Below are 16,804 nucleotides of genomic sequence, written 5' to 3'. Positions count from 1 at the left end.
GTTTATAACAGAAGCATAAGGTTTATAATAGAAGCACTTTCAGCAGAAGACAACTGCAATAGCAGAACTGAAACACGAAGTCAAGGCACATAAATAGAAAATTCAAAACTACAGGATGAAGCTGTATCCTTTATGAATTGCTACAAATATTCTCACACCTGGGAGTTGCAAAACCAGTTAATGACACTGTTACTAGAGCCACGGAAGTGTAAGCAGTTACCAGTGAGTCACCATGGAAGAACATGGGACAACATGCTGAGAACTTCATGTTATTTTCCACAGGTGACTTAATCAGGATAACAATAAAGGCAGGTAAACTTGCACTGTTGTGTATTAGCAGCATGCAAGAAATTCTATTTTTTGGAGATGCTTGTGGTTATTCCTGCTCACTTGCTCTTAAGTAAAATGTTCTTTCCAATTCAATAAAATCACAGCCATGTTTGGGTTAGAAAGAACGTTAAAGCTCACATCTAGCTCCAAATGCACTGACACAGGCTGAGACACCTTACAGTAGATCAGGTTGCTCCAAGCCCCATTCTACCTGGCCTTGAACACTGCCAGGGATGGGGCAGCCACAGCTTCTCTGGGCACCCTGTGCCAGCGCCTCACCACCCTCACTGTAAAATACTGTGGGCCTAGTTCAGCCTTATAGTCTCTGAAGAATGGCAGGGTTTTTCTGTATTTTTCCAGTCATCACTGAGATGATGTGTGACGAGGGACCGGGCTCTGTAACATGAGAAACCCTCTGCTAACCCTCTTTTTCTCTTCAGCCTCCCTGGCAGCCACCACTGGGCGACCAGAGGGCTCAGCTCCCTGTGCTACCACCCCTGCTCTGGGCCCGAGGCCAGGAGCCCCCACATGGCTTCTCCACCCTGTGGCCAAGCACGGTGTAACACAGGCCTTCACCTCCCGTAGTGCCAGGGCAGCATCTGCAAACAAACTCAGGGTATAATTGTGAACACACATATCACAGTAATAAAGCTGTAAATTTCTACAATCATTTTTATTAGTTATGGAAGAATTCCCCACTAGTATTTACATAGTGCAAAAAAGCTGTTATTACTCCAAAAAGTACGGTAGACAGAACAATTATCCTTCATACAGCAAAAAAGAAATGGAACAAAACCCTTCATATTGTATTTCATAATGATTTTTCTACTGCTTTAACCTAAATATTACTATAAATTTTAAGACATTAAAGATTAAACAGCTTTCCTTAGTAGAATCTATTTAAAAGTAAAATATATGCACTATTTATCAACATTTAGAAGGTGGGCTGTGCCAACTGGGTTTCTACTTTCAGCTTTATCATTCATTGGCGAGGAAGTTTTGGGTCTGACATTCTTGTATTTCCTTATGTGTGGCAGGGTGGGTAGCAGACCCACGTTACGTGTTTCTATGGCTTACCTTTGCTGGTTTTTGTTTCATTAACAAATTGTCATGTCCAATTTTTAAATGGCTAACACTGACATCAACTCAGTAAACTTTCATTAGTTGGCACAACTTCACAGGAAATACTTAATGACAGTTCAGCAAACAGCAGCTTTTCAAACAATAATACTTTTTACATATGATTTAAAGTAACATTATTAAAATTGAAGCTTGTGTTAAAGAACTGGACAGAATCACATTGTGTAAGCTCCCACCCACCCAAATAAGCATAAAAACACCTCTTATCTTTACCAGAAGAACACCAACAAGTGCATTACTGAACATTTTCTATAACAAGTTTTTAAAACACAGGTCAATACACTCTGTCACTGTTTAGCTCCAGTCTTACAACTACCTGCGCACAACTTACGCAGATAAGGCCATCAATTTAAGCCAGTGGAACTAATGCTCTTAAGCATGTGCTCACAGGATCAGGTCCCTAACCGTACTCGGACATTGTTACTTGGTCCACCTAAGGACAAAGTTCTTCGGATTTTTCCCTTTTACATATTTGTAACCCACTTACTTTGACAGAGATACTGAAAGTATTCATATAAATAGGCTGTATACATAGACACCTCTACCAGATTTAATGATCCCTACCCCTACCACAGATACATTAGTTTGGATTTTACCAGATAAATTAAGTGGTGAAACAATTTCTATAAAGAATGTCTTAAGAAAAGTAGATTTGTTTTCTGAATAATTATCTTCACAACAAAAATATCTATAACACCTGTAAATACAGAAACACCTCTTCCTGGGGACAGCAACAACCTGTATAGTACACTGCACACCTTTATACTGAAATAGAAATTCAGCTACTTGTAAAAAAAAGAAAAAATCATGGTATTGTAAAACATTTGTAGACTTTCTTTCTAAATTCTGGTGATAACAGAATCAAAATTACCACAGTGAGATACTCTCTTCAAGTGCTTCAAGTGGCAAGGAACTTCCCTAATTTTAGATGCAAATGGATCACTCCCAAAGGAATTGCAATTTCATTCTCAGAGTTATTGCTCATTCCCAGCTTATCAGAAGGAAGCACTAAAACCAGTTTCCTGTACTCAGTTTCAGTTTGCTCCTCTAAGGGTGATCTGCCACATTTGAAAAAGAGACTAGTTCCTTATTTGCTGGCAAACTGAGAGATATTAGAAGTGCTGTATCACCTTCAAGAACTCTATTAAACCTGTAGCAAAACTGCAGTTAAATAGTGGGCTGAATATTACAAGACTTCTTTGATACAAACGTCAGAAAATTTTAAAATGACAGTCCAAGTTCAGAAAAGACATATAAAAAGATGCGCCTTTGATGTTCATACTTCAAGATCAAAAGTTATTTGAATCACTGGCACTGAAAAAGCAGAAGGAAAAATTACAAACACCTTTGTTTTTTTGATGTTCTGGTGAAGTTTTGCCCTCAGTGCATACATGGATCTCGGCTGGTGTCGAGACGTGCTTACACATCCAAGGGCAATTTTTGCTTGTCAGCAGTTCAAACACTTATCATTTCCTAAAGCAAAAACTCTTTCAAAACATACAGACGGTAGAAATCTGCCATTTTACATACAGTAAAAGGTTTAACATTCAGGAGGCATCATTCCTTAGTCTTTGTTTTCCTATAAAATGCGTGTTGTAACATCTAGGAAGATTACATTGAGGAACTAAGAACATGGCAGAACAGCCAGTTGTCCTAGCAGCTCTCTATACTGCTTACCTACATAGCATTTGCTATGCCTATCAAAGCATTATTTACATAATACACACAGTTCCTATTATACTCATTAGCATCCAAAAAATCCAGGGGTAGATGATTTCTAAACCTGGAGTCTTATTTTCCCAGTGCAACTTAAAATGCCAGCATCACTAGTACTTTAAGCGTTGGTCCCATATTAATATGTGTGGATTAAATACCTAACTAAGCTATCCATTCCTTGTGGGTTGGTTGGGGTTTTTTTCAGCCTACCCAGAGGATTTTTATGCAATTTGATACAAGTGATAAAGAAAAATGAAGTGAAATTAAAAAAAAACCATAAATTTACTATAAAAGTGTTACTCATGTGAGTGACTCTTTGGCTACTCTTGTAGTGAAGCTCCTGCTGCTGGCAGTTTCAGTACTTCCCTTGCCAATATAAGCTAAAAATGGAAAATATACTCCTTACATGCAACATTTAGACACATACTCCATCTTCAATCTAAAATGAATTCATTATTAGTTAATGGATTTTGCTTAAATATTCAGAACAAAACATGGAACAATTCTCCGGCAACATGTATGCTTCAGAGAGGGCATATTTTATTTTTACCTCAGAACCACTGAAATACCTCCCCATACTACAGGGCACTTCCTTCTTTCCTGGAAAACTACTTCCTTTTCTACTCTAGAGATCAACTCCCAAAGTTGCTACAACTGCAAGAACAAAGAGAGATCACATTCTGAGTAAGAATTGTTAGGATACACCCTGAACTCAATACAGGGGTGGCCAAGATCAGAGCATGCAGATGAACGTGTAGATACACTGAGCCACCACATCATTCACTCTTGCTGCTAAAGGATTACTCTTGCTTTTTGCAATGTTATGTAGGTTACAATATGCAAAACAGCATTCCTGAGGTAAGTGACAGGAGAAAGAGGAAGTCATCAGCTTACTAAGAGCCCTGGATAGAGATTATGGTTAGTGATTCACTTTGTGTGGTTTGGCAGACAGCAACTGGAGAGAAATGAGGAATTTGTTTTCTTTGCTGCTTTTTTTTTTTACGCTGTATTTTCACCTTGAAAAAGACAAAACAAGACCACCACATAAAAACCACAACCCAAAATATTAATTATATCCCTCTGGTTTGAAGTTTTTCTGGAATCAAAGTTGCTGTAGCTTATTGTAACCATCTCAACTATCATCAGCTTTTTAATGATGCTTTCACTGAGACCAACTAAAAAGCTACATCTTGGCATAAGAATCATGCATACATTTCTCTACTATTTACTTTTCATTAAGACTGCAAATGGGGTTTTACAACTTTTCTTTGAAGAAAACTAAAATTTTACTTCTAGATGGAACCAGAAAAATCACAGCCAAATACACTGATGTGCCTGGCATAACAGCGTAACACCAATGTAAAGGGTTGGTCATTTGTCAGTCTTAACATAGGTTATCTGTGTGAAAATGAGCTAAATGGTCACATCTTAATGAATGTTGCTTAAAACTGATCCATTACAAGATGTTTCCTTTTACAAAAGATCACATGAATACTTACGGACAAATTTTCCACACAGTTTCTATTCTGGGAAAAATATACTGATTAAAAGCTAAGTTAGTTTTTAAATCAAGTAACAGACAACTACAAAAATATTGTTGTGGATTAAATACACATATTAAATGTTTAACAGTGCAAATGTTGAGATGAAGCGTACGAAATAATGGCTGCAATCTTTACAACAGTTAGTTTTAATATTTCTAAAAAGTTCCTGAGTTCTTGCTTATTTTTCACGGCATATAGATGGAATCTGTGTGTTCTTTATTCAAAGAACTGCAAATTGTGGGTTTATGTTGAGTGGTACTTGCATGCTTATCATTTGTCCATTCCTCACCATCAGTGGCTGGATCAGCCTGCTCAGAAGTCTCTAATTCTTCCTCTTCACTTTGTTCTGTGTTGTCTTCAGCACCGCTAAGGGTCTTCCCAAGCTGAAGAGTCTCCATAGTTCTCTGGGTCTCTGAAACCCAAGATTCAATTCTGCTGTTAAGCTGAACCTCTGCAGAGATTGGTTCATGGGCATAATCCTCATCATCATCTTCCTCCTCCTCTTCCTCCTCTTCTAGCATTCCTGGTACAAGAGTACTGGTGGTACTGGTCATGGAAGAATTCAAAAGATCTCGGCAGCTGCCATCCAGTGATCCTGTTTCTGTACTCTGCTGTGAGGCCCATTCCAGATTGTCATCTGGTTTTACCTCATCTTTGTCACCTGGTGTGGCTTTTCCATGATTTGTTGCTGAGGTAGTGCCAGTTGTAGCCAAAGGTAGTTGTTTATTAATAGTGGCTTTTTCGACTTGCCCGTTACCAGCTTTTTCTGTTACTGCAGTCTTACATGAGGATTCTCTCTCATTTTCAGAGGTTTCTAACCCATCAGATGTTTCCACCATATTTCTCCAGTTTGTTTCTACAAGTTTCAAAAGAAGTAGAAAACATTAATTCTATCAAAAAAGAATTTTCCCTGAACAGCCCAGGACTGTTTAAGTAGCAGTAAGAGCTAATGATTTTAATATTATTCTATGCATGCAAGGAAAATTTCAATTAGAAAAAGAAGAGAAATAGAGAGACAACAGAAAGAGCTGTGAATAACTTCAGGTTTTCACAGTGTCCTTAACCAGACATTACAGAGTTGAAACTTTGTGCACTTAGTTTCCTGTGTAAGCTGTGGAAGCACGGGATGTGTCAGTCAGTGTGGTCAAGGAGGTTACTCTCAAGTATAATTTAAAAACAGAAAACTGCTACAGTATTAAATCATCTGCTTAAGGATTTTTTGAAAAACATATAACAAATAAGTCTACAACAGCACAAAAGAATTTATTAAAACCAAGATAATTTTCTTTTTAATACACCATAACACTGGAAAAAAAAAAAAAAGAGGTTATTTGACTTCAAACAAGCATTCTCCTTTTTATCCCCTCTGTCATCTGGGCTTAAGCAACTGGCTACATAAATCTGCTTTTTGCTCACACTGGAATCACCCACTGCCATCTCATGTTTCAATAATTAAGCTACATATCCTTTCTTCAGAGGCTTCAATAATTTAGTTCCTACCCTCTGTCACATAATAATCAATTCTGCATTTGGTACCGGTGCTACAGCAGTTCAATAAAACTGCAGAAGACACCTCCACTAATGTAAGTTAGGTAACTAATGCTTCCAAGGATTAGAAATTTGAATTACTGTTTTTATATAGTTCAGAGAAAAAAATTTCTTATAGAAGTGCCTGAAACCCATTTTCTCTTATCCCTGAAAACTGCAGAACACTGTAATTTATGAAGAAATACTTTATTTTTGGCTACACTTGGCAATAAGCATCATTTGAAAAATTCCAGCTTCTAGTTACACAAAAGTAAGTTTTACCATACTTACCATATTCTTTCTCATTCACTTCAGATATGGGTTCAGAAATAACACTACAGAATGAGATAGCACTTGCTGCAGAAGGGTTACGAGAATGGCCCATATGATGAGGTGCCTTCTTGACATTCTTCAAGGCTTCTTCTGCCTGCTCCTGTTCCATTGCAGCAACCATATCTCTGTATGCTTTTCTGGCCTCTTCAGTCAGTGATACCAGCTTATTAAACAGGTCCTAAGTAGAAAAGCAGTTTTTATAATCAGTAGTTCTTACTAATAATTTCCACTTTAAATTACTCCTTTTAGTCAGAGGTATACCACATAGCAAGCCTTAAGCTTATTAGTTACCAAATACCTTTACTTCAAGTACAAATTATTCTATATATTAAATAAAAATACCACCCTGTGTTTATGTAGCTTTGAGGAAATATAAAAGATACTGGATTTCTTTTTTTTTTTTACCATTTTAAGCCTTCCAAAGAGTTTTGGCATTTAAATCTATTTGAAAGCTACAAAGATGTTGCAATTGAAGTATTTCAACAGTCTCTCAGTTCTGTAAATACCGCCTTCCAAAGAAAAACACACTCATATAGGTCAGGTCAGAGCCATTATCAAATGCATATTAGTTAGGTGGGCTCTCTATGCCAAATAAATTCTTAAAGGCACATAACTGTTTACTCCAGCCATTTACATGAATGAATTTACTCACCTCAGCACCAGAGTAGTTGAAGATACCCACTACACTAACAGGAACCAGCTTGTTCACACAACGCCCAAGAGCTTTACGGCCAAGAGCAAAGACAAAAGGAATTTCTTGTTCCCGTGCCATGGCTATTACATTATATAGAGCCTCATCCAGTCCACCTTGGAGAAAGCAATTTAAAACACATACCTAGTCAGTTAAAAGTCACAGTATGGTGCTATACAACACTATCACATTTGAACTGCAACTGGTTAGTAAAACTTCAATTATGCACAATCACCAGCTACTCTGTCCTACACGATAACAAACTGTACATTTCAAGTATAATCAGTATAGATCAAGGCAACACTCTCTACTCTCTATTAGTCCTGCACACAAATCAGAATTTTTCATAGCTCTTTTCTTGAGCAGAGCTTTGTTTTCTCCTATCTCAGGATGCCTCTATCTACACTTCTGGCTGTAGCAAAATGTGTTGGTTGGCTAACTGAACAATTCACATTCCTCTCAAGGAATCCTCCTCAAGAGCATCCAAAGCTCAGAACTCTAGCTATACCAAAGACTGAACAGAATAAAATTGAAGTTTATTGTGTTTGTTATAATATCTATTTTTCTTTAAGCTTTTCACCTCTCATGAACAACTTTCTTCCAGAATTGTGTGGAAGAGAATGAATGTGGAGTGCCAGTTACATGATTGATTCTGGGCGTTATGTCATACATAGGAACTAAAAAATGCTTAAACCGTGCTAATCAGCATAAGGAAACTGTAAACTGTTAAATATACCACTTATTTTTATCATTTATACCTTTTGACTGGATTTTCTCGCAGTTGGGAGATATGATTACACACTTAATCTTATTTAGCTTCATATGCTTAGTAACCTCACGCAACCCCATAACAAGTCTTCTCCTTGCTTTGGCTCTCATGGGATCCTTTTGATAAATACGTTCCTGGAAGCTGACAAGCTCTTGCAACAGGAGAGTCACACACTCATCTATTTCCTTACTTAGCACTTGGTTACAGTATCTGTCAATTCAAAAAACATCCAACATTAGCACAGCACATAATCGATACTATTGCACCAAGCCTTTTCTTTTACCAAGTTATTTTACTTCCTAGGAACAGTTACTAAACTGCTATTAAAGTTATTAAAAGGATTTAAGACAGTAGACTGTATATTGTAAGATAAAAATCCATCCAGGAAAATTTGTATTTCCACTAACATCCCTCACCTCAAGAAGTCAGCCAAAAAGAGTATTAAAAAAATACCAAAATTACTATACCAGGTGCCATAAGCCACTGTTCCTTAATTTGCTTCTTTATAAAGACCGATTAAGAAAAAAACAGTAATATAGTAAGACTATTACAATATTTTTAGCATTCATAAGTATTCCATCCAATCCAAAGTGTACATAGCCCTCCTTTAAAAAAATTCTGGAAAATACTTCTATCTAACTTACATGTTGCATCAACCAAAGTAGTCCAACATGCAGATGTGTACATACACACACACACATTTATGTACATATACACATGCACAGAGCAAGTCATTTATGACAAAAAAGAACACCTACAGAAACTTCCATTGATGAAAGAGAAGGTTATGTTCATTAAACTCCTCCTAAGCCTACTAAAGCTATCCACACTTAAAAGACAAAGATGACTGATGCACAAGCCTTGAATTTATATTAATAATGGAAAACTCTTACTCTCTGAATCTCTTGCTGTGAATTTTGGTTATTGCGGAAGATGCCATTGGACTGCCTATTCCAGAACTAGCAGGTGAACCTTGGGACACTGGGGTCATGCAGTATGGAGAATTCTGACTTGCTGGTGAAAGTGAAGTATCACTAGTCATGCTTAGTCCAGTTTCTGAAAGACAATTGTGAAACATTATAAAAGGCAAAGACATTTTCATATAAAAGAAACAGCATCATACTTCTGGATCACTCCCTTGCTTTTCCCAAATTATGTTTGAAAAACTGAATAGCGTTCTACCCTGGAGTGGGGACAAGAGGAGATCAGGACAAAATAAGCCCATACCCAACATTCAGCATGGGTTAGCTAAATAAGCAATATTTGATTATTCATTTAAAATTTCCAAAGCTTAGGTCAGGAAACTGATAGAACAGAAGGAAAAGGTTGCCTAAATACAACTTCTTCCAGTATATCTTTACTATTTAAATATATGTAATATTCAGCTAACTTATTCCTAGAATATTTAAGCTTTTCACACTTCAGTCAGGCAGGTTACTCAGAAGAAAAGTTTTGAACAAATACATTTGGAATCCTGACAGACACCTCCTCCCTGCCCAAATTTGTCAAAAAGTCTCTGGAGTTTCCCAGTTGCTCAGAGCTGTTGCTGCAAATCAATGATCCAGACATTGCAGTTGACTGACAAGACTATTTTAAAAGACTGCAAACTGTAAATAAGGTTTTACAACTTCTGTATCTGGAAAACTTCCAGTCTTCTCATTATTATAAACCACTGTGATCAACATGGCACAGTTGACAACACGTTGCATTTTGTCTGCTTATCAAAAAAATGCTAGGAACTCTGACATGTTGGGAAGATCCACTGAAGAGGAATGAATTAGAAGTCTGTATGGAGATTACATACTTAGAACTCATACTGCACTCAGCCTTTCACAACTGAGGGACAGACAAGGCATTTTAGAAGAGGGTTCTGACTTCTAGTATTTAGTAATGTTAAAATATAACATCAATAAATTATGTTGCATGAAAAAAATACAAAATAAGCCATTTAGTGCATTTATGAGGGAGAAAAGGGGAGTTAGAGAGATAGAGACCAACCTTCCTGAGAGGCCAGCTCCTGAGACTGATCAGCAGTCACATTTATATGAACCTCTTTTGGCTCACCAGATCCCAACAGGCTGTGGTCAGATGACAAACGGCCTTTCTTCTCTTCTCTCTCTTTCAAAATGATCTAGAAACAAAACCAACAGCTATCAACACCTGAAAACTGCAAATAACTAAAGAAAAATGTCTTTTCCTTGAATGTAACACAAAATAAACAAGTTGTTTTGAACTTTCCTACTCATGCCAGCATAGAAAAAAAACCCTGAAATCATTTCAATTTCCTCTTTGATCACAAAGAGTATTTCATTTCAGCATTATACAGATTGTCTATACAAGACTCATACTTCTACCTAAATAGTGCTTCCAACAATTCATTTTAATATTAACTACTTTCACAATTTTTCTGACACATAGCACTCTCATTAACAATTCCTTCATTCCCACCCCTGTAAAGAAACCTTATGCAAGAATACTAGTTATCTTTGTGAAGCACCAGAACACAGAAAATCCTTTCTACACAAGAAAAGACAGTACAAAGGTAAGTAGCCATGGATAGATCTGTATTACTATGATAAATAACAACATAAAGGTATTGACAACAAAGAGCTAGGGAGGCAGGGAGGGAAGTAGCTTAGCCAAAGCCAGCCTTTGTACAGGCACAGCTTTACCAGTTCTAACTGCCCATATCATAAAGTGATCTTAATAAGAAATGTGGTGGTTAAAAAAGGCTTTAATTTTTCCCTTCTGATTTCTACACATCGTGTAGTCTGTGTACGTACCTGCTTCACATGTGCACATACATACATGTGCACAGCCAATCATTTCTAAACTTGACTCAAAAAATAATCTCTAAAACCACAGGAGGAAAACATATGGTTAGCATGCTATGTTGCACTACAAGCTAGGATACAACATGAAAAAAAAACGTAAATTCTCCCATATGTCCTAGTGCTTATAGTAAAAAAAAATTAAAAAAAAAATCCTTGCAATCTGTATTGAGAAAGATTTGTACCATCTACAACTAATTATGGGACTATGAAAGTTATGTTGCATGCCTAGATCCAAACGACAAGATATTGGTGTAACAAGAACTAGGAGGTAGAAGCTCATGACTTTCTTACCCAATGCTCATGGTCACAAGTCCTCAAGTAAGGAAATACCAGTTATTTTTGAAGAGTCTGGGTCAAGACACGCCCCAGGTTGACACATTTACCTTTTTAAGTGCTGTAGGGCGCTTCAGTTTTGCAATCTCCCTTTCCTTTCCTCTTTTCACTTTTGGAGCAGTTGAATCCAAAGGATTAAGGCAACCCATTGATGGCTGTCCTTTTGTTAAGGACTTTCTGTTGGTGGATTCTTTGGTATGAAAGGGAGCAGCACTGCCAACTAAATACAAGAAAGATATTAATTCCACCAAAAGACATGTCAGCTTCATTTCAGCACTGTTTTCAGTATTTCCACTGATGAATTCTCAAAGTACATTTTCCTTCCTTGGAAAAAAGCAGCTCATAATGACAGGAAAATTACATCATCAGATATTGTGCTCCCAGATGGTTTTAAGCTTTCTTCAAACTTAGCCTCACATTTTAGGAAGCTACGGATTCCAGGAAATTAACTACTTTATTGGTAAGGGATCTCTCTCAAATGAATTTTATTAGTAAGATTTTAATGGCAAGTTAAGTTGCAAATACTTATCCAAACATTAAGTTTTAGTTGCCCAAGACTTGATTAGTCGACAGGACAAAACAGAGAAGAGTGAAGCATGTAATTAGTGTATCTTCTGCAGGAAAGAATAAAACAGATTCCAATGGAAATGTCAACTGTTTTTTGCTGAACTTTGTTTGATACAACCTTGACAACATGAATTAATGTTTGAACACAGCTGAAATTCAAAGCAGGTAAATGAAGCAACACACAAGAAGGAAAATGGTAACTATGGCCATAACAATGGATTCTAGGCTACGTATTACAGCTCAGGAATGAGAGTCATCGGTTACAATAGGTAACTACAATAATGTCAACTCTGTATTCAGCAGCAAACATTACAAAAGAAAATTTAATGTTAATTGTTGAAAAAGAAATAGAGGGGAAAAAAAAGCCTAAGTAAACCATTGTATATATCCATGATAGAACTATAACTTAGTATTCTGTGCATGTCTGATCTTCCTTTATTTTCAAAAAGATACAACAGAACTACAAGAAGGTACAGAGAAAGCAATGTAGAACATGCTTCCACAACAGAATAACTAGACCAGGACTCTTCAGACTATGAAAGATTTGACAGACCTTTAAAAATCAGAAGAGAGTAGGGGATGATTTTTCAGTCTTTGTAACAGAGAAGCTATGAAAGCTAACAAAACTGCAGGTGGGGCACAAACCAACTTGACCCTGACCTATACCCCCAGAAAAAAACCCAAACACCCCAAAAAAACACACAAAAAGAAAAGGAAAAGCATCTTCACACAGCATGCAGTAAGTTTAAGACATTCACTGCCATCAGACATTATAGATAGTAAAAGCATGCGATACAAGTGATAGAAGTGATGGACAGATTAAGGAGGAAATTTGGTTTTAGAAAGCCTTGGATCAGGAGGCCTTGAACTACAATCAGCAGAGGTGGAGAAATATCTTGGAGAGGTATCCCTCTGTATCAGTCACAGGTATCCTCACTAAGCTGCTTTCCAAGGGAATTTTGTAATATCTACGGTAATTGTTTGGTTTGACCTAATACAATTCTTCCCATATTTATTTTAGCACTGAATTACAAGACATGAATCCCGAGTTTTGAATAGTAAATCTTCCGAGAAGTTTGTCCTCAATTATACATGGACTTTCACTGCTGCATACTGCAGCTCAGAGGAAGACAGCACAGGTGAATTTTGAGAACACATCAAGGAAGTCTTCCCAGGTTTTTATTATGTTTATATTCGAAACCGAAAACTTGACAGAAAAACAACCCATATTTAAGATGCTCAGACCCGTCACATTTATATTATCACAAAACACATTCAGCCATGGTCAGGCAGACAAGAAATACCTGTGTATGAGAGAGGCCTGGTGTTGGTGATCTGACGAGCTTTCATTGCTTGCTGCTGCTTTTCGAGAGCTGCTAGCATATCCCCCAAATCTAACTGAACAGGGGTCTTGCTCTTCTTTCCAGCTGCTTTTGATAGAGCCTCCTGTAACACAAACATCATATGCTGATAAATACAAATAAATAGTGCCTGCAAAACGTTCTTTACAAGGAGAATCTTGGCATTACGGAATAAAGACGACCAACAAGTAACTGATACACCTCTTTACCAACTGCTGCGGAGGTGGGGGTCTGCTACTCACTTGAAGTTTTTTCTGCTCCATGCTTATCTCTGAATACTCTTGAGCTGTTGCAAGTGCTGCTGCCAAGGCCTTCTTCTTCTGACTTTTTGCACGCTTTGGTACAGAGGTTGTGATGGGAATTGGAGTTTGGACTATATTGATTGGAGAATTCTCTGGCAAATCATCCAACTAGGATTTTTAACAAAATGCAAGAAAAAACACAATTAAAAGGCTTTTCTCTAAAAAATATAGGAAATGTGGCACTTCAGAAACCAAATGAACCATTTCAGTGCTTTGGTCACTAGTATGACATCCCAATTAAATACAGCAAAATGACACAGTAAGTTAACTGAGCTAGAAACTCATGTATTTCTTTCTTTGCATGAAAACACTACTATATTTATCTTCAATTGTGCCTTCAGAAGGTTTTCTAGTCTGATTGCTAAATAAGGGAGTGTTCTCGTCCCCTCTTGCAAAGATTAAGTAACCTGTATGTATAGGCCTGCAACAAAAACATTTAGATCAAGATATTAAAAGAATATATTTTAAAAAGCCCTGTTTCTTCACCCTGAAACAAATAAAGTTCAGTTGATTTTCATTTCAAAATAAACTACACAAACTGTAGCTATTTCAAAAAAATTACATCATTACTACATATTTGTAGACCAAACAGTTTTAAGCAAAGTCTGCACCAAAGGACCAGTCTGAACACAAGTCCTTTGGGTCACAAAGAATAACCAGGATATAGTTTATGTATTAACACAAAAAAAGCTTGATAATCCTCAAAACTATCTTAAACTCAAAAAACCTGTTGCATCTACTGTTCATACAAAATTTAGCATGTGACTTCAAAAAGCACAAAACTTGTCAGAAACCAGTGAGCTGGTGAAGCTGGGAGCTAGACTCAATGACCCTTTTAAGTTGCTTCTAACTTCTGATAGTTTATGATACCAAGTGTCTATCTATCCTAGAGTTTCACTTCTTAATCTCATTAAGAAACAGAAATCCAGCTGTGTTTTTTTAAAGATGGGTTCTCTGCAACACTCATTTTAACTGGCATTTCTTTAGCATCCAGAGCTGGTAATGCAAATACTCCACGAAGAGCCCAGTTACTGTATTAATTATAGTAGTGGAGAGTGATGAATTACACATATTAAGTAGTCTCAAAATAACTTAGAAATGCTTTGCAAAATGAATAATAACTTACTACTTTGGGTGAAATCTTTTGCTGAATGTTACCACTTTTACTGCTGCCATTGTCACTATTCAGCTCTGGAAATTCATCTTCATCCTAAACAATACACAAGAACAAAGAGAATGGAACCAAGAGTCACATGACAAGCATCAACTGAAACAGCTGAAGCTAGAAGAATAAATTGAATCCTGAAGTCCCACATAAGCTAGAAGGGCTTAAAAGTGACAGAAAAATAATTAAATAACAAAGCATTTTTGTATTCATTTACTTTTTTTAAAAAAGACTAATATTTTAAACTAAAGAAATCCAATTCCAATTAGGAGGAAGCATCACTCATTCCACAACATGCACCACTACAGCACAGAAACAGTTTTCATACAACACTACCTCAAAGTACAGAGGCTCAGGACTCTGCTCTGTTCTGCTTGACTGGCTTGCAGTTAGAGGTTTTTCATGTCGTTTCTGCAAATTCTGCCTTCTTTCTGAAGATGTGCTGTGGTCTCTGCATCTGAATCCAGACTGAAAATAAGGAACAGAATTGGCATCTTGCAATTGCAGTTTTTCATGGTGTGTGTACATGCATGTAAGGCTCTCATGTCTGCCAATCATCAACTAAGGCAACACAGTTTTGACAGAATCAGATTTAAGTAAGCTGTGCTTTTGTGTTCTCCTGGGATATTTCTGCTGTTGTTTTGAGGTTTTGTTGTTTTAAAATCTGTACTAATATATTCTACAGGTAGTACCAGATTATTCCCCCCTCTCAAGTCACATGCAACATCACAAAATACATTAACTTCTAAATTTCTAATTAAAACCAAAACAGAACACAAAAGGTTCTTTCGGCCAAACACGAAGAAAACCACAAGAGCTGCTGGTGAGTATGTAATTCAGACACTAAGCTTGAGAAACTGTCTGTAACCATGATCAAAAGAACTATCTCCCACTATAAAACTGTTCTGCTTAAAATCTTTCATACTAATGTATTTCTGAAGAAAATGTCCTATAGACCTGGTAAAAATTTAGTTTCAAAGGAAAACAGTTTCTAGAACAATTCTGCCCTGAGGTACAATGAATTTGGCTGGGGAAACCTAACTTAAAACTCTATGCCTGCTTTGCTTTTAAATATCTAAAATAACTGCCAGACTTAAGAGTCTAAACTATAACTAGATGAAAGGAGTTCTGGTTCTTCCTACTCTCCCAATTCCACAAATGACAAACAGCAGTTCTAAAAGCATCTGATTTGACTAGAGATTATAAAAAGATTCTGAACTGCTACACTGCCCAATATGAGCATCAAGCTTCTTTATATAATAAACCCACAGATACCAAATGGAAAGATTCAAGACAAATAAACAGTTGCATCTACAAAATGAAACAGGGCAAACTTGCTCACATATATCTGAGCATACAGACATCTATGACAAATCTCCCACTTCAACCTCAGCTAATCTTGTCTGCAATAACTGAATTCAAGCAAAACTTATGTTTAAGCAAAGGCAGATGTTTCAGTCTCCTCTCTGTCCCCCTCTGCATATCACTCCTCCCCCCCCATCAGAGTCTCTCTTTAGCAAGTTTGAGGGAGGGTTGTTTTGGTTTTTTTCCCTTTGGAAGTGTGAACAGGTCAAAAACTGAAGTAACTTTTCTGCACCTACACTGTCTTCATTTCACAGATTACTTCATATATGCAATGTTCTTCCTAGGTAGATACATATAAAGAACAGGCTTCAAGCAGAAAACTGCCAAACACATGAAATTTTATTTTTATATACATAAATGTGTATATATATATGATATAGTGCTAGGCTGAATTGCAACACTTTGCATTCACAATTTTCATTAACTATTCTTTGCATTTTAATTTTATAATGCATTTAAAATTCCTTATTTTCACATAAGAAACTGAATGCTTACATTTTAGAACCATTAGCAACATACCTGTGCACTATTTCTTTGCTCAGCTTGTCTTCCACCTCTAGAAAATGTCTGAGTTTTTTCAATCCAAGGTTTTTTTTGAGTTGCCTGGGAATTTACATTAGTCCAACTTACACCAGCTGAAAAACAGAAACGCCATCATTGAAAAAATTAGTATGACAGAACACGTCATACAACACACATGCCATCAGAGCCAGGAAAACAATTTTTATACAAATAAGGTTCTCTGGGAAAGTCTGATTCTCCTCTGACAAGACTTACTTCCGCAGCTGTATCCAGACATCAGCAAAATTAAGGAAGTCTTAATGGAA

The 16,804-nt window shown here is 36.8% G+C and overlaps 1 protein-coding gene across 1 annotated transcript in view; it reads right to left on the bottom strand.

Moving 5' to 3' along the window:
• Positions 1-982: 982 nt before the first annotated feature.
• The window catches only part of SECISBP2L (SECIS binding protein 2 like), a 30,117-nt gene continuing 14,295 nt past the window's right edge, over positions 983-16,804 (bottom strand). The window contains exons 7-18 of the mRNA XM_034066124.1: positions 16,497-16,612; positions 14,949-15,080; positions 14,574-14,657; positions 13,388-13,555; positions 13,089-13,230; positions 11,268-11,437; positions 10,049-10,181; positions 8,944-9,106; positions 8,040-8,260; positions 7,243-7,397; positions 6,549-6,768; positions 983-5,586 (exon numbers count right to left, since the gene is read on the bottom strand). Of these exons, the coding sequence (XP_033922015.1) occupies positions 4,916-5,586; positions 6,549-6,768; positions 7,243-7,397; positions 8,040-8,260; positions 8,944-9,106; positions 10,049-10,181; positions 11,268-11,437; positions 13,089-13,230; positions 13,388-13,555; positions 14,574-14,657; positions 14,949-15,080; positions 16,497-16,612 (2,375 nt within the window). The 3' untranslated portion in view covers positions 983-4,915. The remainder of the gene's footprint in view (positions 5,587-6,548; positions 6,769-7,242; positions 7,398-8,039; positions 8,261-8,943; positions 9,107-10,048; positions 10,182-11,267; positions 11,438-13,088; positions 13,231-13,387; positions 13,556-14,573; positions 14,658-14,948; positions 15,081-16,496; positions 16,613-16,804) is intronic.

This window comes from Melopsittacus undulatus, chromosome 9 (assembly GCF_012275295.1).
Source record: "Melopsittacus undulatus isolate bMelUnd1 chromosome 9, bMelUnd1.mat.Z, whole genome shotgun sequence".
Taxonomy (NCBI): Eukaryota; Metazoa; Chordata; class Aves; order Psittaciformes; family Psittaculidae; genus Melopsittacus; species Melopsittacus undulatus.
The sequence above is the reverse complement of the archived record's forward strand: the minus strand, read 5'-3'. Positions and strand labels throughout refer to the sequence as shown.